Source organism: Pogona vitticeps, chromosome 6 (assembly GCF_051106095.1).
Source record: "Pogona vitticeps strain Pit_001003342236 chromosome 6, PviZW2.1, whole genome shotgun sequence".
NCBI classification, from domain to species: Eukaryota; Metazoa; Chordata; class Lepidosauria; order Squamata; family Agamidae; genus Pogona; species Pogona vitticeps.
In genome coordinates, this window is record NC_135788.1 from 87,432,675 (window position 1) to 87,460,644 (window position 27,970).

The 27,970-nt window shown below is 40.2% G+C and overlaps 1 protein-coding gene and 1 pseudogene across 10 annotated transcripts in view; both read right to left on the reverse strand.

The window, feature by feature from the left end:
* The window catches only part of GPATCH8 (G-patch domain containing 8), a 103,839-nt gene that overhangs the window by 6,000 nt on the left and 69,869 nt on the right, over positions 1-27,970 (reverse strand). For 4 of the 10 annotated variants that reach the window (XM_078377790.1, XM_078377795.1, XM_078377796.1 and 1 more), the window contains 5 exons: positions 25,164-25,205; positions 23,047-23,114; positions 20,205-20,291; positions 19,218-19,361; positions 1,036-1,166 (listed from right to left, as the gene is read on the reverse strand). In XM_078377790.1, coding sequence (XP_078233916.1) covers positions 1,036-1,166; positions 19,218-19,361; positions 20,205-20,291; positions 23,047-23,073 — 389 coding nt within the window. In that variant the 5' untranslated portion in view covers positions 23,074-23,114; positions 25,164-25,205. Of the gene's footprint in view, positions 1-1,035; positions 1,167-19,217; positions 19,362-20,204; positions 20,292-23,046; positions 23,115-23,914; positions 23,932-25,163; positions 25,206-27,970 lie in introns of those variants that run through there. The other 6 variants (XM_020798043.3, XM_078377793.1, XM_078377792.1 and 3 more) reach the window with 3 other exon arrangements.
* LOC140701499 (U1 spliceosomal RNA) lies at positions 8,305-8,459 on the reverse strand (annotated as a pseudogene).

Below are 27,970 nucleotides of genomic sequence, written 5' to 3' on the forward strand. Positions count from 1 at the left end.
AGAGAGAGAGAGAGAGAGAGAGAGAGAGAGAGAAATGAATTATAGCCTCTGTTAATATTGCAATCTGTTTATGAAACAAGGGCAGGATATAGATTAATCCAACAAATAAATTAATAAAAGAGAATCTCCCCCCTCCCCCATGTATTCAACATCTCATTATTTTTGTAGTGTTTTTTGAAAGCTAGGAATATATACAGGGTGAATGCTTTAAAAAAAGCTCCACAAAAATCTGGAATGCTCATTATTCTCCAACCAGTACATGCACAATAAAATCTGAATATTCATTTGGGTATTTTAAACTTTTAATTTTCTTTACACACACACACACATCTAGTTCTCATGGTCAATGAGGAGAGAAGAGCTTAAAAAAGTGACTGAGATCCAAAATTTCACAAGTTTCTGGTAAACACACAAAACTTCTTGTGAGCTAGAGCTGCCTCAGGACTGCAGCTTTTGCAACCTCAGATTCTGTTCACTATCTCCAGAGTGACTTGAGTTAATAGAAGAGTTTTCTACTTACACACAAGCCAGCACACAGTCCTGAGTGAAGAGAACTTCAGCCAGTGAGCCAGCTGAAGTATTTGGGGCACTTGTTCTGTTTTATTTTTGAAAAATTATATTCTTCAATTATCCAAACAGCACCACATTATTTAGTCTACAGTACATGATGTGGACAAAAAATGGTACAGTGGACCCTTGACTTACAGACGGCTTGACTTACAGACTTTTTGAGTTACAGACTTCTCTGGCCGCAAAATTTAGGTTTGACTTGCAGCCTGAGAATTGACTTACAGACCAGAAAAAAACCAAAATGGAACAAAAACGGCCTGTTACGGGATTAATTGGTTTTCAATGCACTGTAGGTCAATGGAGACTTGACTTACAGACTTTTTGACTTGAGAACCGCCTTCCAATATGGATTAAGTTCTCAAGTCAAGACCCCACTGTAATTGTATGCTTAGTTGTAAACTGATTTAACTGCTTTGCCAGTTGACATAAGTCTGCCTGCCATGACACCCACAGATCATCACTCACCAGTCAGGCTGCCTCCTCTGTTCAGCCAGCTCATGCAGGCGCCTAAGTGCCTTCTCCTGCTTTCTCTCATCTTTTCGACATCTTGATGACACATTGCGAGCAAATTCTCTTTGTTTGAGATCCTTCAATCTCTGCATTTGAAACGAGAGGGCAAGAAGATGGGAATAAGATAGAACCACATTTTATTCTACACTGAAGTATTACCGACCACTTTCCCAATTCATTTATTGTATGTGCCCTAGACAACTAATAGAAGCCTCACTGGCAAAGCACACAACTTCAGAATGGAGGCCAAAATCCTGTTGTATAAGTTAGACTTGTGGAAAAGTGATTATGTCAACAGCAGGGGGAGATTTTTGGTAATTAAATACTTCTTCCTTCCATTCTGTGGCTCCTACAGCTTCTACATAAAGAAATTGATTACTTTTAAGCTGAACAAGTCACAGGACAGGAAGAGGAAATATTTAAATACCAAAAATCTCCCTGTCTGTGGCATAATCATCCTTGTGCAGATTTAATTTATGCAACAGGATTTTGGGCAGAATGTCCCAAATTTAATCCCTACAATGTCCAGTTAACAGACAGCAAATGACAGGACCAAGAAATGTCTCTGCCCAAGACCTTACAGAATCAAACAAACACTGGGCTAGATGATCCAAAAGTCTGTCTATGTGTTAGAACACTTCATGAATTCATAAAGCAGATCTATAACTCCTCACATCCCATATAAACTCTAGAAATGTTCTCGTGAAGGCTTTCACGGCCAGGATCTAATGGTTGTAGTGGGTTTTTCGGGCTCTTTGGCCGTGTTCTGAAGGTTGTTCTTCCTGACGTTTCGCCAGTCTCTGTGGCTCGCATCTTCAGAAGAGTGCTGTCCTCTGAAGATGCCGGCCACAGAGACTGGCGAAACGTTACAAAGAACAACCTTCAGAACATGGGCAAAGAGCCCGAAAAACCTACAACAACCTCTAGAAATGTTGCTATTTCAGAAATTACTCAGCAACGAAAGGCAGGTGTATATCTACCTCCCTAGATTACAGAAAAATAGAATCAAATTATCCATTCGTATTCAACCCTTGGCATTTCATGAGCCAGCTCTCTCCATAATTTCCGATCTTGTACAACTTCTTTCAGCAACTTTTGGGCAGTGTCTGCTTTGATTACATCCAACCAGCATGCTCTTTTGTGTTGTATTTCACCACTGACCATTCTGAGCATCACGTCTTTCTCCAATGATGTTGATTGCATGACATGGCCGAAATAACTAAGTCTAAGTTTTGTTACTTTGCTTTCCAATTACATGTCTGGTTTTATTGGCTTCAGCACTTCTTTATTCATTATCTTTGCACTCCATGGAATGGACAAAAGCCTCTTCCAACACCATAGTTCAAAAGAATCAATTTTCCTTCTGCTCATCTTCTTCATCATTCAACTTTCAAAGGCATGGCATATGTAATTATGGGGAACACGATGGGGAACTAATCTGCACTTGGTTGTCAGGCTGATAGTCTTTTCCATATTTTATTCATATACATCATTGCTGTGTGACATAGCATGATTTGACATTTTATTTCTTGGCTGCAATTGCCATTTTGATTGACCATTGAACCTTAAAAAATGAATTCTTCCACACATTCAACCTCCTCTCCACCAATTACTATTTTGATTCTTTGCAGTTGTTGTGAGTTTGGTCTTTTTAATATTAAAAAAAGGCCAAACTTCTCACTTTCTTCTTTGAGTTTCACGATCAGGTACTTTAGACCTTCCTGGGTTTCTGAGAGGAGTCCTGTATCATCCACATATCAAAGGTTATTAACGATTCTTGATTCATGTGATTCCACTGGGCAGGAAAATAAACAATGTATTTCAATTACATTATAGGAGATTGTGACAGAACATCAGGAAGAATTTTCTGACAATAAGAGCTGTTCAACGACGGAACGGATCACTTCAGAAGATGGTGGACTCTCCTTCATTGGAAGTTGTTAAGAAAGGATGAATGGCCATTTATCAGAGATGCTTTATATGTGGATTTTCTACTTTCACAGGATATTTCAGGAGAGAGGGTTGTGATTTCTTCCAACTCTACAGTTTAATTATTCTAAGATGACTGGAGCAAGACACCAAAGAGCTGAATTTGTTGTATTTTTTGAAAAACCTACTTGCAAAATTATATCTAATGAAACATTGCATTGGGGATCTTGCTTGAAAAACAGAGCTAAGTTGTTTGGTTACATTTAGTGGCACAACAATTGCTTACATTTAGTACCGTGTTCAGGTTTAGCACATATCAGCTTTAAAGATGCACTCACCAGTGATGGTAGTTCACCCTTTAATCATCAATATAGGGTATGCTCACATTTAAAGCAAACAGCAGGGAAGAAATCAAAGTTGTGACTCAGAGCTACAACTAACACACTCCTTTTAAGAAAACTTGGTATACCATACACAAGCTGTGAATTTGGTACATGACTGAATTTGCACCCCTAGTTTAGAATATGGTTAAACTCAGTATTAGTCTAGTGGAAGAGCACAATTTAAAATATAATGAAATATGAGAGGTAATGACAGATTCTTCTAATTTAGCAAGATATTATAAGTTTATTGTCTCATTAAACTCAGAGCCAAGGAAGAAGAGCAAAATGCACAACAACACTGTCACACATACAGTCATGGCCAAAAATATTGGCAACCTTGCAATTCTGTCAGAAAATGCAAGCCTTCTCTCAGAAAATTGTTGCAGTTGCAAATGTTTTGGTACTCACATGTTCATTTCTTTGGTTTGCGTTGGAACAACAGAAAAAACAGAGAAGAAAAATCAAATCTGATACAATCTCACACAAAAACCCAAAAATGCACTGGCCAAAATTATTGCCACCCTGTCTAAATTGTAAGAAATAATTGCTTGTCAAGCATGTGATGCTCCTTTAATTTGTATTTAGACACACCTGTCGCAAGTAAGAGGTGTGGGCAATATAGTAATGACACTTGCAACCTGTTAGGATGGAGAAAAGTTGACTCAACCTTTGTGTTACGTGTGACACTGAGCATGGAGAAAAGAATGAAGTGTAAAGAGTTGGCTGTGGATTTGAGAGAAAAAATTGTGAAAAAACATTGACAATCTCAAGGCTACAAGTCCATCTTTAGAGATCTTAATGTTCCTGTGTCCACTGTGCACAATATCATCAAGAGGTTTACAGCCCATGGCACTGTAGCTAACCTCTCTGGATGTAGACAGAAGAGCAAAATTACTGAAAATTACAACGAAGGATTGTTCGAATGGAGGACACAGAACACAGATTATCTTCTCAACAAATTCAAGCTGATATTCAGACACAGGGTACAACAGTGTCAGCTCGCACTATCCGTCACCATCTGAATGGAAAGGGACGTTATCGTAGGAGACCAGGAGGACATCACTGCTGACACAAAGGCATAAAAAAGGAAGACTGGGATATGCCAAAACATACAGTATGTGACAAAATCACATTCCTTCTGGGAGAACATACTGTGGACAGATAAAAGCAGAGCTTTTTAGTCAAGGACATCATGGCACTTTTTACAGAAGAAGAAATGAGGCATTCAAAGAAAAGAACACAGTCCCTACAGTCAAACATGGTGGAGTTTCAAAGATGTTTTGGGGTTGCTTTGCTGCTTCTGGCACTGGATGCCTTTACTGTGTGAATGGTATCATGAAATCTGATGATTACCAAAGAATTTTGAGGTGCAACATAGTGGCCAGTGTCAGAAAGTTGCCTCTCCACCAGAGGTCATGGGTCTTCCAGCAGGACAATGACCCGAAGCACACTTTAAAAAGCACTTAGAAATGGTTACAAACAAAGCACTGGAGAGTTCTGAGATAGCCAGCAACGAGTCCAGATCTGTATCCCATAGAACACCTGTGGAGAGATCTCCAAACAGCAGTTGGGAGAAGTCATCCTTCAAATCTGAAGGCCCTGGAGCAGTTTGCAAAAGAAGAGTGGTCCAACATTCCAGTAGAGAGGTGTAAGAAACTCATTCATGGTTACAGGAAGCAATTGATTTCAGTTATTTTTTCCAAAGGGAGTGCTACCAAACATTACGTTAAGGGTGCCAATAATTTTGGCCAGTGCATTTTTGGGTTTCTGTGTGGAACTGTATCAGATTTTACTTCTCTGTTTTTTTGTGTGTTGTTCCAACGCAAACCAAAGAAATGAGCATGTGAGTACCAAAACATTTGCAACTGCAGCAATTTTCTGAGAGAAGGGTTGCATTACCTGACAGAATTGCAAGGGTGCCAATACTTTTGGCCATGAATGTATATGAACAAAGATAGCTACAAGCATGTTAAGTTTGTGTAAAGGACATACATATGTGGAATGCAAGGAACAAACTCATTCTCAAGACCTGGTTCCAGTAATTTGCTTTCATTGTAGCAGTTGACAATAAAATATCATGAGGCATGCTTGGAGCACACACACAAAGAGTAGAAAGGAAAGAAAAAAAGATACATTTGGAAGCACCTGGTTGCAGATGCTGTACTGGAAATGAAATTGCTTCAAAGTTTTCAAGAGGACCAAACGAACACTAGGGAAATCTTGACAATTCACTAAGAAAAGGTAGAGTTTATCAGTACATATTCAAAATTAATACTGTGAAGCTGGCATGAGTAGAAAGGAGGGCTTTAAAAATGCAAAGAAATAATTGTAGGAACAAGAAGGCACTCTTTGAAAGGAGAATTTACAGGGCATTTGAAAAAGTGACGCAAGGTGACTGGTGGGTTGATATATGTTGACATAACTAGAATTTAGGAAATTTTAGGCTCTTTCCTACAAAACAATTCCCAAAGTTCTCTGGTGGAACGTTAAAAATAATTTAATAAATTTAGTTCAGTTTGGTGGTACACATTGTAAATGTATAAACAAATTAATAAAAATTGATTTTGCACATGTACTCTGAATAACACAGTGAGTTCAATGTGACAGCTGTATAAATCTACGAACTGCTCTTTTAATATATTAGAACATTTTCATATGAGTGCTGGTATGGAAATATCTCAAATAAATTAATAAATACAATAAGCTTGAAAAGGGCCTGAAAGAGCAGACAGAACTTACAAATTTACCATTCCATAATATCTATAGCTAGAGAGCTCAGAATGCCACTCCACTCAATGCCACTTTATTTGTCCTATTTTAAGAACATAGACACAAACACCAGGAAAAACCAGATCTTCTTGAGAACGAACAAGACCAACAGCAGAGTGGGAAACAGTAGCAAAAGTTCTTTTAATAATCCTTGAACACAAGACAAAGCTCCACTCCTGAAGAAAAGAAAATTATACCCTATTTTTAATGATGCACAAGGAGGATGCTTTTTTGCTCCGTACTTTGACAAGCTGTAGGGAATGAAAAAAAAAACACTTCAAGTTCTGTTCATCTGTAGAGGTTTGGTGTGAACTGTGACATGATTATAGGGCTTGCTCTTGTTAAATACAAGAGAACCTTTTGGTGTGGGGGAAAGACTTAAGCTTCAGTAGGCAGGCTATGAGTGCATTTCATTATAAAATTAGTTCTCTTGGAACAAAGCACTTTGTATGCTTGTTAAGAGTCAAACACGGTTAACAGGGCTATTTATATTCTCAGCTAAAAATCCTCAAAATAATTCAAATCTGGCACGAAGAAAAATACATTTTAGCAACCCGTATTCATTATATTCTGCAAGAAAAAGTTAAAAAGGCAAAGCGGAGCACTGTATTTGTCCTTTGATTCCCCACTGCAATACTACTAGTACTCCTGCCACCACTTGGGACTTTCAAGCTTCTCCAATTTAAAGGTTTCAAAGCACTGCATTTTGCAGTCAGCAACTATTTCTACCACAGAGTACAGATAGCTCTGGTCATGTCATACAGTAAAGACCAAACTGAGAAATGTGGAGGGTCTCAATAGCTGTGTCCCATCCTACAGACCTTCCCAGGCAACCCGAGTGATTTTCTGTGATGAAACAACACGGGAAGGTGAGCTTATTGTAGAGAAGAATCACCACCCTGGAAGCACAATTCTGTCTTCCTCCTCATTACTGTTCACAAAACAAATCCAGATTGGGGTGGGTGGGTTGCAAAACAGACTAGAAACCACATAAATGCCACATTCTCCCTCTCACAATAGGAGCTTAGCTAAGTATGGAGAGGCTCTGTGATGGAAAGGTTCAAAGCAAGGTATCAAATTTGTCACAACTATGAACACAATAAAAGTGTGAAATATTTGTAACCTGCACTGATATCATAGAAGAAATCACATTTGTTCATGAAGTATTTGTACTTACAGTAACTTATTAAAAACAGAATGGTAAAACTACTGTAATCTGCTGACGTTGAAATGGGCTGTCTCTTACAAGTGTCCAGAAACTTCACCTAGTCCAGAACACTGGGGCCAGACTAATGACTGGAGCCAATTATATGGAACATTAAAATCACTGTCAGAGCTTTTTCACTACCTACCAGACTAATTCAAAATTCTGGGCCTGATCTATAAAGCCCTCTACAAGTTAGGAATATAATGCCTTGCTGCCACTTTGGCAGAGGCAGGATGATCCTTGGAGGTCCCAGAGCATCATTCTACCACTGTTCAACTATGGATAAATTTATTATTCATTCTTCTTAAAAGTAACTTTTTGCACTCTGCTCTGAGAATCTTGAATGAAGAATGCTCAAACTCTGGTTCCACCATGAATCCTTAAAAAAAACACACACAAAGAAAAATAGGCCTTCAGAGTACAGCTCTTTCAAATCCTGTAGGTACTGCATTAGTGGTGTAAGCTTGCAAACTGCATCTGAGAAGCATAATTCATCCTACAAATGGTTGTGCCACAAAGCTGTTAGTTTTTGAGGTGCAGGAGGACACCTGATTCCTGAAAACGTAGCTATCCTTTCTTCTATTTTGAAATAACTTCTGAGCACAGGGAGTCAAAAAGAATTACCGTATTTTTCGCTCCATAAGATGCACTCCCCCCCCATAGAGGGGGAGAAAGTATGTGTGCCTTATGGAGTAAATACAGTAAAAAAAGGTTCAGCCACCACCACCACCCAGAAGCCTCCCACTGCCATGCTGGGAGGCCTCTGAACTGCCACCAGAGACTGCTTGCTGTCTGGACCTCACCATACTGCACTGCTAGCTTTCCAGGATCTGCTTTCTGCATCCCACCTGGAAAACCAGCAAGGCCAACAGGCCTATGGCAGCAGGCAGTGAAAACAGCCAAGGACCAAAGGGGAAAGGGTGATTCTAGAAAGACCAGGGGAAACCATAAACACAGTCCCCCACTTAGGCAGTTGATTTTCCCACAATTGGGGAAATCACAGGAGTCAGCACATCCAAAGTGCAATAGATGAGCCTTACCCAGGGAAAACCACTTTTACAATAATGATATCTCCCCTGCCAGATATGAGTTAGAATGGGCCCTGAAAATTCTTCCCCTTTCTGTGCCCTATCCCCCAAAGGCATGGTGACCCCCCTGGCTGCACCTCCTGATCAGAGCAGAGCTGCACAGCCCCAGTCCTGAAAGAGGCCAAGAGGTGTTTTGGGGTGCCCCACAAGACCTCCATCAGGGGCTGGAATGTTCCTCCCACAATCCTCCAGTGCACAGATATTAGCATACCTAATATGCGGGGAAGGCAGGGAAAGCGGGGAAATTCAAACTTTCAGTTAGTGAAGAAGCTGCTTGTCTGCTTCCTTGCTAGTACAAGCAGTTAGAGAGCTGGGAGAGAGACCTGGGACTGCCTGGTACTGTCATTTAAAAATGTAAAATTTAGTTTTAAAGCTGCTTGTTTTGGGTTAAACCGTGCTTGGGTGAAAAGGTGCTCCGTTTGAGTTGAAACCTGCTTGTGTAGAAACGTTCATGCTTGCCTTAAAAATCTGCTTGCTTTTCTTTAAAAGCTGCTTCTTTTGGCTTAAACTGTGCTTGGGTGAAAAGGTGCTCCGTTTGAATTGAAACCTGCCTGCCTGGGAAGCGTTTCAGTCCAGCGCCGATCAGCTGTTTAGGTGGGGAGAGGGGAGGGGTCAGGAGCGGAGAAGAGCACAAAATGGCTGCCGGCTGCCTGCTGGCTTTTAGCTGTTTGGGGCTCTTTTTTGACTGTTCTGGGGTCTACCAAGGCACTGTGAAGAGCTGGGCTCAGTCTACAGTACCTGGTAAGTGACTTTCTTTTAATTTTTTAAAAGTTTCTGAACTTTTTTTTCACATAAGAATGCATTAATTAATTTTCAATGCATTCTTATGAGAAATTTGGATTCGACTTGCAAACTTTTCAACTAGTTCTGGGCATCTATTAGAGAATGTATTTCCAAAGGGTGTTGCAGCAAGGAAACGAACTGTGCCTTGTGACTTCTAACTGGATTACAGTACCTGCTTCCTGATTTCAGCTACTATAGTTTGTATTCAGTTTTTTTTTTTTTGGCTCGTCAAGAACATTGTGCCTTGCATGCTATAAATGTTCAATTATGTCAGAAACCCGAGATTTGGTCTTATGCTGAGCATGTGCTACTGCTGGTGAATGGGTTAAGCTTTGTGTTGCTGTTCTTTTGCATAACCTAAAGTAAATAAGGAAAACCAGCTGTTAAATAGTTGAATTCCACTATTTATCCTCCACAGAACTAAAAGGGACCTGTCAATGCAGTGCCAAATCAGACAAACCATTTCTAACTTAATATAGGCTTGAGCTGTAGATGGGCAGAGTTGCACAACAATCTCATCTGTCATTGAGACATTTCTATAACCATGGGGAGGAGGTGGATGAAAGGAAATGTAAAATATAGGTAGCATGGTATAGGTCTGTAGCGGGCCACTCTGAAGCCTCTGCTTACTCAGGCCTCCAGGAGTGCTCACTACTTTTCCTCTTCAACTGCTGCCACCAATTATAATCAATATTTAAAAAGGACAAGTGTTTCTTCCAAAACAAAACTTGTTTATTGATATAATAAAACAAAATGAGTAAATCACAGGTAGGTAACCAAGTTGTAAATCACTGTTTCTCATTCATTAAATCACACAGACTTTTCCTCACTGACTATTTTGGCTCACAGGCCTTCAAACATGCTAATCACTAAGTCTCTAACTCTCAATCTATCAATATCTCTTCTTCCTCTCTCACACCTCACACACACCCTTTTATATTTCAGCTCCTCCCCCTCCTGCACCACCCTCCGTACCCTCATTGGCTGATGTTCCACTGCCCAGCTGTGACGGACAGGTGAGAGCAGGGCTGTGTGTTACAAGGTCTTATCACTGGCTGATAATGGTCTACATGTACTTGAATTAAATTTATGGTACAAAAATTTATGGTACATAAACTAGAGTACACAAAGCTTTAAGTCTCTCCATTTGTTAATAACAGTGGTAATGGTTCTTAATGCCACTGTTTACTGCTGTTCACTTTACATGGTTCAAATGTTATTCTGTTATAGTTTATTAAATATTTTATTACACTATTTGGTTCAGAATATATTTTTCCTCCTCTAAAAATTATGTGCGTCGTAAGGTCCGGTGCGTCTTATGGAGCAAAAAATACGGTACCGTGTTTCCCTGAAAATAAGACAGGGTCTTATATTAATTTTTGCTCCAAAAACGCATTAGGGCTTATTTTCAGGGGATGCTTTATTTTACAGTAATGTCATCTTCTTGTTGCTGCACAATGGTGTAGGGCGGGTTTTCACTTAACTAGGGCTTATTTTTGGGGTACGGCTTATATTACGAGCATCCTGCAAAATCATACTAGGGCTTATTTTCAGGTTAGGTTTTATTTTCAGGAAAACAGGTATCTTACTATTAGCCAAAAAGTCTGATTCTACCATGTTTCCAAGTAAGTGCTAGAAACTATCAGCCTTTAAAAGAAAATTGTCAAAAGCCCTGAAGTGACTCTCACATTAAAAATTTTAAAAAATGATAAATGTGTAACTCATTCAGGGCTCAACCATTTTTCTTGCCAGTGCACCAAAAGAGAAAACTCCCTTCTCCCACTGGTTCTCTGGGAGCAGCAAAAGAAGCAAAAGTATTTGTGTTTTTGAATTAAGGGGAAATATTCTTCAAAAGCACATCCATTTGACAAATATGCAAGTAGAGCAAGATCCCAGCAGAGGGAGTAAGTAATACACTGCAGAGGGATTTATATGCAATTCCATCCCGCCTTGGAACTTTTTCTCTAGAAGCCCAGCCACGGCAAGTCTAATGATTTGTTAAACTGTTAAACTGAATGCATGGAGGCAGAAGACAGAGCTATGACCACTTCCCCAACTTTTCCGGGAAAGACAGAAGAATGATGAAAACAAATACTTTGTTCACTGGGCTGTTTTGTTTTGTTTTAAGCATGCTCTCTCCTTAAAGGAGCTAGGCCTTTGTGTGGTGGCAAAGTGAGAAAAATGTAGTTGTGTAGTGAATGTATGGAGGGATACTTGGGGGCTTTCGTCTATCAGGAGGTTCATCGAGGTTCCACCTGTTCTATTCACAGACACATACTGGAAATCTTGTTAATCTATCAGGCATTCTGTAGCTGATTCCTACTGTTTCATAACTTATATCTTGGTTTTTAATACTGTTGTGTTACCCACTGTGATTTTGATGTTATTTATGGGGTGTTCTTTTGTAAGCTGCATTCAAAAATTAATTTTAAAAGGTGAGTCAGAAACAGGAATATTTTGCTTAAAGGGAAAGAGCAATTTGTACAGAACTCCACAAACACCAAAACCTGGAAAAGCTGAAAAATATGCAGAAATAAATGACTGAGCCCTGCACATGAGACCGAATTCTTGGGCTGCAACTTTATGCTGACATATCACAAACCAAGGCCCACTGAATTCTAGAATCAACACAGACTGGTTCAAGCTGTTAATTCATAGTCAGGTGAATGTGTCAGAAAGAAAAAGAGTCCACTGTATCATCAGACTGAAATATATGCGGAGACCGGCTTGACGCCGCGACGAGACAGCAGCAGGAGGACAGAGCTCTGTTCCCTGGGCTGAATTCTGACCTGTTTGGGACACTCCAGAGTGTCAAAACCACCCCGAAGACATGGTGAACTGGGGGGGAAGCCTGTTGATCATGGGGGGGGGGAATGGCGGTCATCCCCATTTGATCCAGGAAACTCCCTAATCAGCCAATGGGCAGAAACAAGCAGGAAGCTTGCTTGCAAGCTGTCAGCAGCCGGCAAAAAGAGAAGCAACAATCAGCTATTCAACATCAGTGTTACTATCGGGTGAGATAAATTTTTACAACTAATTGCTTATGATTACCCCTGGAGAAGACAATTCCTATATATAGAAAAAAGAACCTTCTATCAATCTCACCATAGTTGATGCAAAGAAAATAATTAAAGATTAATGGGATATTAACTACGCATTTCAATACATTTAAAATATACTTTAAGAATATTATAATTTGGCGTTATAAATCTTGAGAAATTTTCTCGTAAGTTATTACTAGTTAAGTCTGGACTTAACTTATGTTTTGACTACTTGAAGTCTTTTGGCATTATGCCCAGAACAGTGACCTTGAGCACTCTACTGCTGTTTAAAGCTTGGAAACCTGTTTTTTATTTCCTTTCGATTTTTTCATGCCTGGCTGGAACATAGACAAATTAACTCTAAAGTGGATCTTTTTAAACTGTACTTTGGGAATTACAGTAGTGCCTCGCTTTATGATTTCCCCGCATTATGACGAAACCGCATTACGACGATCTTTTTGCGATCACAAAACGATGGTCTAAATAGGGGTTTTTCGCTTTGTGATGATCGGTTCCCTGCTTCAGGAACAGATTCTTTGCAAAATGACGATTTTTGGACAGCTGATCGGCGGTTTCAAAATGGCTGCCGGGTAAATAAAATGGCTCCCCGCTGTTTTCTGGTACGGATTCCTCGCTGCAAAGGCACCGAAAATGGCTGCCCTATGGAGGATCTTCGCCGGACAGTGAGTTTCCAGCCTATTGGAATGCATTGAAGGAGTTTCAATGCGTTTCAATGGGCTTTTTATTTTCGCATTACGTTTTCGTTCTACAGCGATTTCGCTGGAACAAATTAACATCGTAATGCGAGGCACCACTGTAGTATATTGGGCCAAAGTGAACTTTTTGGAACCACCTCCAGGGATTTGGAATTTCAGTTTTGGCCGATGCAGAATTGCAGGAACTGGGCTACCAGGACATGGATACAAACACTGAATTAGACTGTGATATTTGGGGGCTTTGAACCTCGGTTCAGGCCTATTTGGCCAAAGTAGATCCTCTGAAACTGCCCTGGGAGCTGGAAGTGTTTGTGTTTGACTAGCTGGCGTAAACCTGTGGGAATTAGGCCATCAGGCCGCAGATACAGCCACTGCATTGTACCTTGGTACTTTGGGGGTTTAAATTTTGGTTTAGGCCTATTTAGCAAAAGCAGACTCTTTGAACAGACTCTGGAGACTTGGAATATCTGTTTAGCTGGCATCAATTTGCCAGGGATCAATTAGGACACAGATACAATCATTGAACTGGACTGTGAGACTTGGGGGCTTTGAATCTTGGCTTAAGCTCTTGGGCAGCTGGAACAGAATGGCACAACAAGGACAATTTTGGGATGAAACAAAATCTACCCTTCAAACAATACTAGTGAGCTCCCACTACCAAGAGGCAAAATTATTCAATGAACATCTGCAGAATTATAGTCAACAAGAGACATTGAATATTGAAGAAGAAAAAGAGATTGTACCGGATGATGTATGCTAATCAAAAGAGGAGCTGGAGGAAATTAATGGGAAAAACCTAAGAGAAACAACTTCAATCTTGGATCCAAGGAGAGTATTAAGGGAAGACAAGGGGAGAAAATCAGCAAAATTAATTTAAAAAGAAGATTGAATGAAGGTAGACCAAGTGCATAAAGATCTAGTGGAGATAAATCAGATGCACAAAATGGTTTCAGATGGCATGAAAGATGGCAGAATGCTTAGAGAGACAGAAACAAAAAGTGAAAAAAGAGAAATAAGAGAGGGAATTACTTAGAAAGATGAAAAGGGGAAAAATAGGAAGGGGCCCCTTAATGTTGAAAAACATGCATATATTTAACTTCGGGAATTGTAAAGAGCATATCCTTTATATTAAAAAGGAGAATTAAATCGAAATAAGGGAGCTCTAACCAGGGTAAATATGTAATTTGGTGGGTTTTCATTTTAGGTAAATTAAACTAGATATAAGGTTGGGGCATGGATCTGGAACTACTTTTATTAAGAATGTTATTAGAAGACCTTGAGAATATTGTACACTATGAAAGTAATATTATGATAGTAGCCATATTATATACTAAAATACGTACATGAATGGTCTGAATGTTTGAAAGATGTCTGGAATTTGGGGGGACAACTGGGAAGACACTGAGATGTAAAAAACAAATAATTGTAAGCAAATCATGTGACACGATGTTTGACAAGCACAAATCAAATGTAGATAGAGTGAAAAACTAATAAAATGTTTTTTAAAAAAAGACTGAAATATATGCTTTACATGTTCCCTGTCAGAATATTTACAATTAAGACTTGAATTTTGCTGTTTCTTTCCATTCTGAATTCTCATGAAATAAAGATACAGGTCAGCAGACAAATAAATACAACCTCTACATTACGTGCAATATTCCCTTTTCCAAGATAGTGCTCCTGCAAAAGAAGAGAGCAGAGATTGCCAAGTACCATCCTCCTGTCTATAAAGCACAAGCAACATCCCTAATATGAAGCCAGAGATCTGTATATGCTTTTTCTGACTAATGATATGGACAAATCCCTTGGAGAGGTGAAGACTGCCACATGTCTACTGGACCCTTGCCTTTCTTGACTTATAAAAGCTGGAAGTACTGGTCGAATGGGTATGAAGAGTGGTGAATGCCTCCTTGCAACAGGGTAGGATCCCAGCATGCTTGAAGCATTGCTGAAAAAAACCTTCCTTAGCTCTCATGATATTAGATAATTACCAACCAGACTCTAATACAGTGCTGCCTCGCAAAACGAGCACTCCGTTTTACGATGAAATCGCATAACGATGAAGTTTTTGTGATCGCAAAAGCGATAGCAAAAGAATGTTTCTTATGGGATTTTTTCGCTTTGCAATGATCGGTTCCCTGCTTCGGGAACCGATTCTCGCAAAACGACGATTTTCCTACAGCTGACCGGCGGTTTCAAAATGGCCACGGGGTTTAAAAAAATGGCCGCCCACTGTTTTCTGGGACGGATTCCTCACTGCACGGGCAGTGAAAATGGCTGCGCTATGGAGGATCTTCACTGGATGGTGAGTTTCCAGCCCATAGTAGTAGTAGTTTAGTTGTGTCCGACTCTTCGTGAGCCCATGGACCAGAGCACGCCAGGCCCTCCTATCTTTCACTGCCTCCCGGAGTTGTGTCAAATTCATGTTGGTTGCTTCGCAGACACTGTCCAGCCATCTCATCCTCAGTCGTCCCCTTCTCCTCTTGCCATCACACTTTCCCAACATCAAGGTTTTTTCCAAGGCGTCTTCTCTTCTCATGAGATGGCCAAAATACTGGAGCCTCAGCTTCAGGATCTGTCCTTCCAGTGAGCACTCAGGGTTGATTTCCTTTAGAATTGATAGGTTTGTTCTCCTTGCAGTCCAGGGGATTCTCAAGAGCCTCCTTCAGCACCACAATTCAAAGGCATCAATTCTTCGGCGGTCTGCTTTCTTTCTTTATGGTCCAGCTCTCACTTCCATACATCACAACAGGAAAAACCATAGCTTTGACTATTCGGACTTTTGTTGACAAGGTGATGTCTCTGCTTTTTAAGATGCTATCAAGATTTGTCATCGCTTTCCTCCCAAGAAGCAGGCGTCTTTTAATTTCGTGGCTGCTGTCTCCATCTGCAGTAATCATGGAGCCCAAGAAGGTAAAATCTGTCACTGCCTCCATATTTTCCCCTTCTATTTCCCAGGAGGTGATGGGACCAGTGGCCATGATCTTAGTTTTAATGCGTTTCTATGGGCTTTTTAATTTCGCTTTACGATGTTTTCGTTCTACAGCAATTTCGCTGGAACGAATTAACATCGTAATGCGAGGCACCACTGTATTCCATTCTTAGGCAAGGTGTTAAAGCGAGCAGCAGTAGGGTTCCTGGATGAGACAGATTATCTAGATCCATTTCAATCTGGCTTAAGGTCTGGTCATGGGATGGAGCCTGCTCTGGTCATCTTGGTGGATAACCTACACCAGGAACTGGACAGGAGGAGTGTGTGTCCCTGTCTCAGCCACTTTTGATACCATTGACCATGGTTTCCTTATGAGCCATCTCCTTAAAATAAAACCTTAGAGACAGTTTTATGATGGCTCTGGCCCTTCCTGGAGGGGAGAATTCAGAAGGTGGTGCTGGGGACTCCTGTTTGACACCCTGGTCATTAGCTTGTAGGTCTCTCGGGGTTGTTTTGTCCCCTATGCTATTTAGCCTCTACATGAAACCATTGGGATAGGTTGTCTATGGTTTTGGGGTTCAGTGTCACCGGTATATAGATGACACCCAACTCTATTTCTCCTTTCCGTCTAATTCTGTTTCAGTTCTAGATTAGTGTCTGGAGTCAGTAACGGACTAGACGAGTGTGAATAAACTGAATTTAATCTGGACAAGACAGAGGTGCTCCTCGTCAGCTGAAAGGCAGATCAAAGAATAGGGTTCTGGCCTGTGCTGGATGGGTTTACACCCCCTCACAAAAATACACAGCTTGTGAGTGCTTCTAGATTCATCTCTGAGCCTGAATGCCCAGGTGGTGGCCAGGAGTGCATCTGCAAAGTTAAAACCAGTGCAGCAGCTGCACCTGTTCCTTGAGAGGTCTGATCTGGCCATGGTGACACGTCTTAGTTACATCTCGGTTGGATTACTGTAACATGTTCTACATGGTGCTGTCTTTGAAAAGAAACTCCAGCAGGTCCAAAATGTTACAGCCAAATTTTTAATTAGGGCTGGTTAGAGGGGACATACAACTCCCCTGTTATAGCAGCTTAACTGGCTACCTATCTGCTTCTGGGCATAATTCAAATGCTGGTTTTAACCATAAAGCCCTAAATGGCTTGGATCCAAGCTGTCTAAAAGACCATATCCTGCGTGTTAAGATCATCAGGAGAGGGCTTTCTCTCTGTCCCACTACCCTCACATACATGTTTGGTAGGGACATGGGATATGGCTTCTCTGTTGCTGTTCCCAGACTCTGGACCTCTCTCCCCATGGGAGGCCAAGCTGGCCTTCTCTTTTCTGTCCTGCAAGTAGAAGACACTGTTCATTCATCTTCTGTAAGAGTGAAGCACACAACCAAAAAACCCTCTAGCAGGTCTGAGTAGGTCACTATGAATATCTTCTAAGTCTTCAAAAAATATTCTTGTTGAACACAACATACTATGAAAACCTATTTTTTATAAACTGTACACAACCAATCCATGGTCTCTAAGATTCCTATTTATACTCAAACAAGATATGTGTGTGTAGAAAAACCGTGCCTTCACACTAAACTCCGGTTTACTGATATACACAAACAAATTACAAGCCCATTCAGATGTATCTTTCTGTCTTGAACTGTTTTGTCACTTGGCAGGTTGACTGGTAGCATTGGCAAATTGCTTGTGCAGAGGAAGATATTATTTCCTCCAAGCAAATGGGAAACTAGTCACCCTCTCAATGCCTGGAATCAATCCTGAACAACAGGCGTAATCATGCAGGATGTCAGGAAGAGTAACTTATGGCTTCACTGCACATGTTTTTCCTAGGTTAGCCTGCACTTAACTATTAATCTAGGCTCGATCAAAGTTCTGGACATATTCTTACACCAGCTGGCAGTTCAAGAAAAATGACATATTACAAAACTTGAGATCTTGACAGTCTCATAGTTTGTTGCTATCTAAGCAGCTGCCAATGTACTTAAATCATTTTACCATAACACATTTTATAGCTATTGTGTAGGCTGACTGAGGACTAATCTGGCAGTTTCTCATATTGACTCAGTATACACTGGAGTGACAGTAGACTTCATTATTCAAAAATGCTTCCTACTATTATTCTGTCTCTTTCTGTCCTAAGCTACACATTTGCTACAATCCACAACAAACATTTTTACTATGTATTACAAGCAAACAGGGATGTGGTGCTACAGGTTAAACTGCTGAAGCCTCTGTGCTGCAAGGTCAGAAGACCTGCAATTGTAAGATTGAATCCATGCGACAGAGTCAGCCCTCGTCGCTTGTCCCAGTTCCTGCCAACCTAGTGGTTCGAAAGCATGCAAAATGCAAAAATGCAAGTAGATAAATAGGTACCACCTCGGTGGGAAGGTAAACGGTGTTCCGTGTCTAGTTACGCTGGCCATGTGACCACGGAGGATTATCTGCAGACAAACGCTAGCTCTATGGGTTGGAAACGGAGATGAGCACCGCCGCCTAGAGTCGGACATGACTGGACAAACTGTCAAGGGGAACCTTTACCTTTTTAGAAGCAAACAAGGGCAAAACCACTTAAAACACAAAACCGCTGTTTCAATGCAATTCCTTGCAATTAAAAAAAAGGATGTGTGAGTACGATGCCTTCTTCCCCACCCCACCCCACGAAAAGGTGGGATGCGAGAGTTCCGATCTTCTCCCTTTGAGTGGCAACAGTAGGGCTTTCTCTGTGATTGGCCAGAGCAAGATAGCTCTTCCTTCTCTGCAGGGGTTGTTTGTCTGGCAGGCAGTTGTATGATGGTGGGAGCAGCAACTGAAAGGGCTCACTTACTCTGACCACAGAAAAGCCATACTGTAGCTTAAAATGGTGCACACTGGACACATTTTAAACTGCAGTAAGGCTGGTTTTTCCCCAGATACGTAATTGTGGCCTACCTCTTCTTCCTATATTGTGAATTAATCATCATGACCTCAAATACTCCCCTCCCATTTCTTACTTTAAAAATAAGGCACATGTTGGAACCTAAATGTATCTCGTTTTTCTTAATTCTGTGTGATGCACTGTCCATTCTGACACTGGAATTAAATTCAGGCACAAGCAGCAAGTGAGTCCTACTAAGGCACAGGGCAGGACACCAAGATGTTACTGCTGCTGGAGGTTCAGCGAAAGGGAAAAAGACAAACATAAAGAAAAGAAATTTCATGGTACTGTACTGAGAAAGCTACAACTGACAGACCATAAACAAGAGAACTATTATCTCTTATGATTTCCTATCTTTTTACCTGTTTGTGGGCATGATCATAGGAATTTATGTGGTTGTCAAATTCTTGATGCTTTTGGTACTGCTTATCACACAGCTCACAATAAAAATTAGCTCGAAGGTCTTCAAGGGCCTTGGCAATAGCTTTTTCTTTGTCCACATAATCCTGGAATGACAAAAAGCATTCAGGTGTGTTAAACCACCTTAAGAAACTACCATGTACACCAAAAATGTTTTCATTAAGCATTTAACTTTATACTGCTACAATTTTATTTAGCTACTATTTCTTAACACACTCTTAAAACTATATGAGTTTTAAGTGCTGTTCAAAAATTATTCAAGTATCTGGAACCAATACACTACAGAGATTGTGATGCAGGAAAAACACATAGAGATGAAGAAGCAAGCAGATGATATCTAAACAGACAAGGCTTTTCTGAGAAGTAGGAACTGAGGGGGGATCTAAAGAAGGAAGTCAACAGTATAGAAAATGATCCTGTGTACATACTCATCCTTGCTCCAAAGGTAATAGATGCAGGACCAGAAGTGAGCTGACTTCAGTCTTAGGAGGTCTTTTCATTTTCTTTTTATTTCCCAAAGAGGTCATTACAGTTCATTGATGTCATAGGTTTACCAAGCAAGATATGATCATGACTGCTTAACAGTTGTGATAATAACTAATCTGTATTAAACACACTCAAGTCTGTACACTAGATCACTGTAGATTATTAAGTAGACATATTTTAGTCTAAGATTCTTTGCAAAAATCTGAGCAACTAGTTGGCACAGGGGGATGAAGACATTTTTGCTTATGCTTCTCAGATACAGAGATGGCTTCGCTGATTGATCACAGTCTTGTTCCTGTCCATCCTTGGTTTATATAAGAAATACTGGATAATTAGTCAAATAAGTCCATATAAAGATGTTTTAAGCAAGAAGAGCCACTGTATTGTACAAGATCCCCAGTGAGTCCTCATACAGCTATCCCAGGAAAAGTTAATTTGGCTACCTTGTACTTCTGCCTCAGTTCTTCAGTATCTTCCTTCTCCACTTCCAAGACCCGCCTCCTTTCTGTGGCATCTTCAGCATAATCAAGCTAATTAACCAAAAGCGAAAAATGAGACAGTAAAAAACATAATGCTTTGTCCAACCAGCCAAGAATATGTCATACATAGTAAATGTTCATCCAATTTCTCTCAACTGTAGCTCAACTCATTCCTAAACTGAAAACTAAATACATTGTAATTTATTAAATTCTCCATTCTGAGGCAATCCTACTGGGAATAACTGGTGTCAAGTAAAAGATTTTATTTCAAGGAAATTTGATGCAGTGAAGCTAAGAGCCAGGAAATAAGATATCAACAGAGAAAAAGGGAGCTTTATTTCCTATATTGTGTGAGCAATATTCTTAACAAATTTTATGTTCACCACCTAACAAAAAGGTGGGCAAAGTGTGGCTCTCTACATGTTGGACTCCAGATCTCAGCAACCCTAGCCAGCAGAGCCAATGATGAGGAATGCTTGGAGGGCCATATGGAAGACTATTCATCACTTAGCCTGCTCTAATGTGTGACTGCACTAAGTTGTCTTATTTGAAGACAGCATTGTCTGCCTGCCAGAGGCCATGCACAGCAGAGGCCTTTCTTTGAGTTCTGCCATTTGGGATCTGGTAGTGTGTGGGAATGAGCCTGAGACCTTCCACATGCAAACAATCTGCTCTGTGTGTTCTGTCATTTCTATATGGTTCTTCAGAAACAATTGGTAATCAGAGACATGTTGTTTCTGAACTCTAGAGACACTGGTGAATAATCAAATAATCTTAAATCATGTTGACTGTGGAAGGGACTAGAATGAATTTAAAAAAAGAACCTCTGCCAGTGGAGAAAACTTCTCCAGTGCACTAGTGCACCCAGTGTGGAGGCCCCTTGTACTATTACAGAAAGCTTTATAGGTCTAGGATCTCCATAAACAGTAGAGTCTGAAATGCAGGAAACTGAAGGTGGTCCTGGATCCTCAAAATCTGCCTCCCCTATAATAGGCCCTTCACCTATGCTAACCTTCAGCTAGTATAGATAACCTGTTTCTCATTAGTTTCAGTGAGAGTACTTTTTTAAGTATCAAAAAATAAAATGATACACACCCACCATCTCTTGCCCTACTCAGTGACAGTCAGCAGAACTTTGAAAGTGGTGGAATCATCTATCACAGTGGTTCTTAACCTTTTTGAAAGAAACGCCCCCTTGAGCCATTGAGGAAGTTATCATCGCCCCCCTCCCCACGGTGATGATATCTTATTTATTTATTTATTTATTTATTTATTTATTTATTTATTTATTTATTTATTTATTTATTTATTTATTTATTTATTTATTTAAGACACTTAAATGCAATGACCCCTGAAAACAAAATTCAATTCCAAGAAAATGAAATGCCCCCCAAAAGTATCATTTAATGATTTAGTTTCAAGCGAAGTTTAAGACGCAAAAAGAAATATAAAAAGGGCATAAAAGCAAACTGCAATGCAGGAACTAAAAATTTCAAGACGAAAACTCTGAAACTAAATTAAGATTGGAGGAAAATATATATTCATGCACATTGTAAAAAGGCTGCAGCCATCTTCACAGGTTTTGCTTGCTCCAGCGCCCCCCTACCGCCCCCTTCTGCTCCAGCGCCCCCACACCGCCCCTTTTCGTTCTACCGCCCCCCTGAAAAATGAAATCGCCCCCTGGGGGGCATTATCGCCCACGTTAAGAACCACTGATCTATCACAATGCCCTAGCCCCTGGATAACTCTACTACATATTACAGCCAATCATTATATGTAGCAAAAACAAAATTTATGAATTAATTAGGAACTACATAGATAGGTATTTCTCTTATCCCCTTCTAAGTCCACCTACAATTCTAACAGGCTTAGAGCTCCTTCCAAACAAATAATGATTTCTGAAGCCTCTCCATGTCCCCCTAAGCTGCCTTCTCTACAATATCAACAAAAGAGGAAAAACAATAGTACCACAATAGTGGAAAGAACCACCATTACACCAGCATGCTCAAGAGTATCAATGCCAAGAAGGAACAAAACATACAAGCAAGGCAAGTATGGCATTGATCATACAAAAGTATGCTGTGTTCTTCAGATACAATTTAGAAAACACAACTTAATCTAGTTCTAGCATTGCCTCTATATGTTGCATGTTTATGCACAGTACCAATTCTGAGCAACCTTTCCCAAAACCTAGATGCAGCGCAATTTTGCGCAAGTGCCTGACCTGGTGTCCCTCTGATGCAGACTGTCACTCTCATCATTCTTAATCATACATCTTAAAGACACAATTTTGCCCAAATCTGCGCTAAAGTGTGCAAGGAAATCTGTCAGAGCTTGAAAACAGTACTTTATAGCAGTGGTCCCCAACCTTGGGCCTCCAGATGTTCTTGGACTACAACTCCCAGAAGCCTTCACCACCACTTCTGCTGGCCAGGATTTCTGGGAGTTGAAGTCCAAGAACATCTGGAGGCCCAAGGTTGGGGACCACTGCTTTATAGACTAACACATTTCATTGGTGCTATTTTCATTGGTGTTATTATGTTAGTTGTCACTTACTACTCTTTCTGTAAGAGTATTTTAAGGCAATCCATAACCCCCCCAAAGACCCCCAAAATGACCCTGCAAAAATAGCACTCCAAAGTAATGGCTGAAGGTATTTGTCAGTTCAAAAATGCAATGTTGACATCACTGATATTAGAACAATCCAGATGAAAAGATAACAAGTAACATTGTTTTTAAGAGATATTTCCAAGCTTTGACATTTAATCCTCCTGCACTGAAAGCACGCAGAGGACGGTCCACTTACCTCCATTTCCATCCGCCCCATGCCCATGACATCATACTTGACGACGATAGGAATGGGATCTGTCCTACCTACAAGGGAAGCATTTTGATCAGTTGGGCAGGTAGAGAAAATTATCAGCCTCTGGTGAGTCGCTTTGTACACATTGGGTTTGGGTTGGTTAGAGATCTTGCCTTTGGAGTGCAGAGACCAGAAAGCTACAGAGAACCAAACACAAGCCATTCTCACAGCTTACAACCACAAGTTGACACATCATCAGTGCCAGACTTGCCCTGCTTATATCTTCTGCTCCCACTTAGCCTTGATATTCTTTCAAGCTAATATAGAAATAAAATACACTTATGAAACAAGATTGAAAACATCTGGGAGATGGAGAAGATATTGCCTCTCAGATCACCAAGAGACAATATGCAAGGTATAAACAGGATACTACTCATTCTTGAAACATCTTGGCTAAAGATAAAAAAAATCTTATATTTCATAAAAGTGCAAGCATTAATGCTTAGCAAGACCCACTCTGTATGCTACTATTTTAGAAGACTGAAGCTGAAATTCATCCCTTTCTGCATGAGCAAAAGGTCTTTAAACACTGCCAACTCAAAAATGGGCCTCCTGGATTCTACCACACTGTTTGCCCTACTCTTGTAAGCTGTGAAAAGGACTAGTTGCGAAGAAAATTGACTTCGAAACTAACCAAACTATGCTGAAGATTCCGTATGTATTTTTAATTCACTCATAACCAGCCAAACAAAGCAAAATGGGGCAGACGAGCACTTTGACTATCACAGCCTTTGAGGGGTGTTTATTTTTACATCACAACATGCGCTGTGAGTTGTGATGTAAGGCCACTGGAAAAAAAGGAGTTACTTACCTTATCCGGTGCATACCTTGAGTGAAAAAACAGAATGTTTACTTCCCTCATTATTGTTCTTGGGGGGATTGGTGTCAATTATATTTTTCTCTGTTATACATACACATACACATATGGTATACCCTTGGGCTAACAGAAATCCAAGCTTGAATTGTGCTAAAATAAGGAGACTGGGTTGTTATTGTTCCTCCATCTGGCACAAGAAATATAGCCTTAGACAACCCATGTCTCAAAAATTTAGCTATCAACATCTTTCAACTTTTGAGAGTTAGTATGGTCCAGCTGACAGTGTTTCACTTGGAGATCTGGGTTTATGTCCCACCTCTGTCAAAAGACTTGTGTGGTCTTGCTTTTGTTAATTGTCTACAAACAAGATTTGTGTTATTCTTCACAAGCTTATGTGAGAGGTTTTTTTCCAAGGGACTTGAAGAATTGTTTGTACTTTCAAGTGCCATAAAAATGAAGACAAACCAATCTCAGACTTCCAGACATAAATTTAACTTGGGAGTAAATTCCAGCTTACAGTATTTCTAAACCAAATATGTATTTAATACAGAGTCAGTTTTGATTTATTCTGAATTTGGAAACCTGGGCTGAGAGACTCAAATCCAGAAGTGCTAGAATTTTACTCTTATTGCAGCTTTTACAACATTTTCTGAAACAAGGGTGGGAAGGAGGGGATTTTATGCCCAACGGTATTAGAAGCAGTGACTGCAGTTTTGAGCAAAAGGACCAAATTCATGGTAACTTCTTAAAATGAAGTATGTTCCCTTCACCCCAAAAGGTTTGGTTTGGTTTCTTTAGCAGTTGCAATTGTTGCATCCAAGTTTCTGATTATGGCAGATTCATTCACAATATGAAGAATGCATCAGTACTTTTGCTTTCTAAGGCAGTCAAAGTGTTCTGCTTTCAATTAGCTATAATAGTGCCAGAACAACTACTAACACCCACCACAGTTTGGGCAAGGGAAGAGGGAGGAATCAAGTCTGGACGATATTAGAATTTTGATATTTGATGTGATTCTCCACAAATTTTTAGCAGCTCTAACACAAACATCCCTTCTGAGCATTAAACCATCAATGAACAAGGATCAGACACAAAAGAGTGCATGAAGAAATGAAAAGGGAAAAAGGGAAATGAAAGACCAAGCAGAAGAGATGAAGGCTACAACAGAGAAAAGTAAGCCTAACATATTTGGTGCTCTGATGACAAAAAAGGAAGTAAATTCAGTCTGAAAATTAAAAATTACCACTAAGTTTACCATCACCACAACAAGTCCCGGATCATTATGCTGTAAAAAAGAAACACCATTTGTTAGGCAGAAAACTGTCAGGGGAAGATAACAGGCCCTATGCAGTAGGCAGACAGGGGAAGGATGGGGCCAGGGAAGAATGAGAATGGCATCTAAGCTTTGGTTCACCCTACACTTCTTCTTGAATGACACAAACTTTGCTTTCATTTTCTACAGTGTTTTTGAACCCACAACTGAAAATAAAAAGATGCTCTTCAAGGAAAATTTTCTTCAAAGGAAATTTAAGAAGAAAATTTGAGGTGGTGATGGAATCGTTAACTAAGCAGCATGGTGGAAACTGTACCAAAGAACAAGGAGTAAAGCTTCATGTATATGTTTCCCAAACTTCTGATGGTAGTATCCCCCTACAGGAGTAAATCATTTCCAGCTTCAGATGGGGAGACACCTCAATGCAACCTTGTCTATGAAGACAAAGATTGCAGCTACAGCTCTTAGGTCAGTTCCAAGGCTATGCTAGAACTCTTTTCTCAACATATTAGTTTTCTTCAGGAATATTTTTTTCTGCAGGGAGAAAAGCATCCAAGTAAGTGAACCTGCACTTACACAAGTAGTAGAGCTCCAATGTACATTTACTATCTTAGCAAGAAGTTGGGATGGAATGAGAGGTGCAAGGTTAAGTCTTGCGTTATGCGTTCCATATTGTTGTATGTATGTCTTTTTAAAGCAGCTTAGGGTGGGATGCCAATTTTTTTTTCCTCAGCAAAGGAAACAGCAATGAAGTAGAAAGTTAACTATTTCAGTTGTGGAAACAACTCATAGGACAAGGATTAAATGACTGTTCCAGCACCAAAGTTAGCCAGTTGCCAGTGAAATATATGGCACCTTGATGAACAGTAAATGTTATTTGCTTTATATGATGAACGGTTAAAAAAAAATTGCGATACACATTTATGAAGTGTAACCTACTTCATCAGATTCATTACACAATTGATGAAGTGGGCTACAGTCCACAAATCTTACACCAAACTCTTTGTAATTTTGGCTGCAACAAACATGGCTACCCTGTTCAAAACTGCCATAGCAATTTGAGAATCTTCATAGCTGTTTGTAAATATTTTAGCACTCATTGTTACAAAGCAAGAATACCACTAATTATAGCAGTTTCCATTAAGTGTATATGGAAAACCCTTCCATTCAACACACCACCATGACTCAATTCTTCCCCTCCATCCCCAATAAATCAGATCTTTCACACTTCCTCTAAAATTCAAATATTAGAGCAAAATATTATGACTCTCCAAACAAGCCTCCAAATGGCAATGTGATGCATAGTCAATTTATATATTTATATTTTTAAAAGTATGCTGTATTTTCGCTGAAGATGCCCCCCATTACTTACAACAATCAAATTAGCGATGCACACAAACACTAAACTACAAAACTGAATATAAGACAAAATAAAAATAAAATATAAAACACAAATAGCAACAGCAATAAAATCAACCCAATCAGAGAAATGTATCAACAAATGAGATGTTAAAAGCCCAACAGAGATGAGGTGAGAAGAAAAGAGCCCAGACAGATTTCTAAAGTCCCATAATCAACTCTGTCCAGTAGATACACCGACCTGGTTTGAGATGACGGTGTAACACAGAAGAGAATCTCACATAATTATTTTAGTAGGTGAGAAGAAATGCGAAAGAGGAACTAGTCATTCAGACATTTTGGATTCAAACTATGTAAGGCTTTGGGTAGCCAACCCTTGGAACAGCTTTTGAAACAAACTAGAAACAAGTATAGATATTATATAATCAAAAGAATACATCCCAATAATATAACCTTAGCAACATCCTGGATGTAGGACTCTTGACCACCTCACAGGTTTCAAAGGCTCTTGAAGGTAACCTGAGCCAGAACAAGCTGCAGGAGTCCAGCCACCCTTTTCCAGGAAGGGCCAAAATTAACATATCAACTGAAGCTACACAAAAACATTTCTGGATGCAACTGCACCAACCTCAAAACATTATCCCTAATTTACTGACCTCCTTCACTGGGAACACAAGAAGAGAGAAAGGAATTTTCCTGTCATTTGTGACTGGTAACAATACAGTGGCCTTCTACCCATCCTACATCATGCCCAATGGGAAAAGCACAAGGCATGCAAAGCTTTCTAGATCCAGGCACATAACTTTCCTCACTACCATTTTCCCAGTGGAAAAGCAAAGAGAAACCACAGCACACTAATTGCACTTAGAGTGTTCCCAACATGCTAATTAAGCGTGCATGGCCCTGTTTCTTCCTCCTCTTCCCTTGTACAGGGAACTTGACAAGAGCAATACTGGGTCCACTGCTGCAACACCAGCTGCAAGTAATACACCTTGGAGACTCATGGCACAGTGGTCAAACCGCTGTACTGCAGCCAAAACTGTGCTCATGACAGTTTCTGACATGGGGTTAAATCCCAGGTAGCCGGCTCAAGGCTGACTCAGCCTTCTATCCTTCCGAGGTTGGTAAAATAAGTACCCAGCTTGCTGGGAGGAGGGCAATGTGTAGCCTGCATAATTTACTTGTAAACTGCTCAGAGAGTGCTTTAAGCACTATGGGGCAGCATATAAGCAGTGTGCTTTGCTTTTGCTTTTTTCTTTTTGGAGCCCTGTAACATCAGGAGAAACAGCGATTGCCATGACTGAGACATGGCAACCCTTCCCATGACATCCAGGCTGCATCAAGGGTGAGGATTGAGGCCAGCACCTTCAATCTGGTTCCCAATCCCCAGTCTGGGGTTTCTACTGCCACCTCTGTAG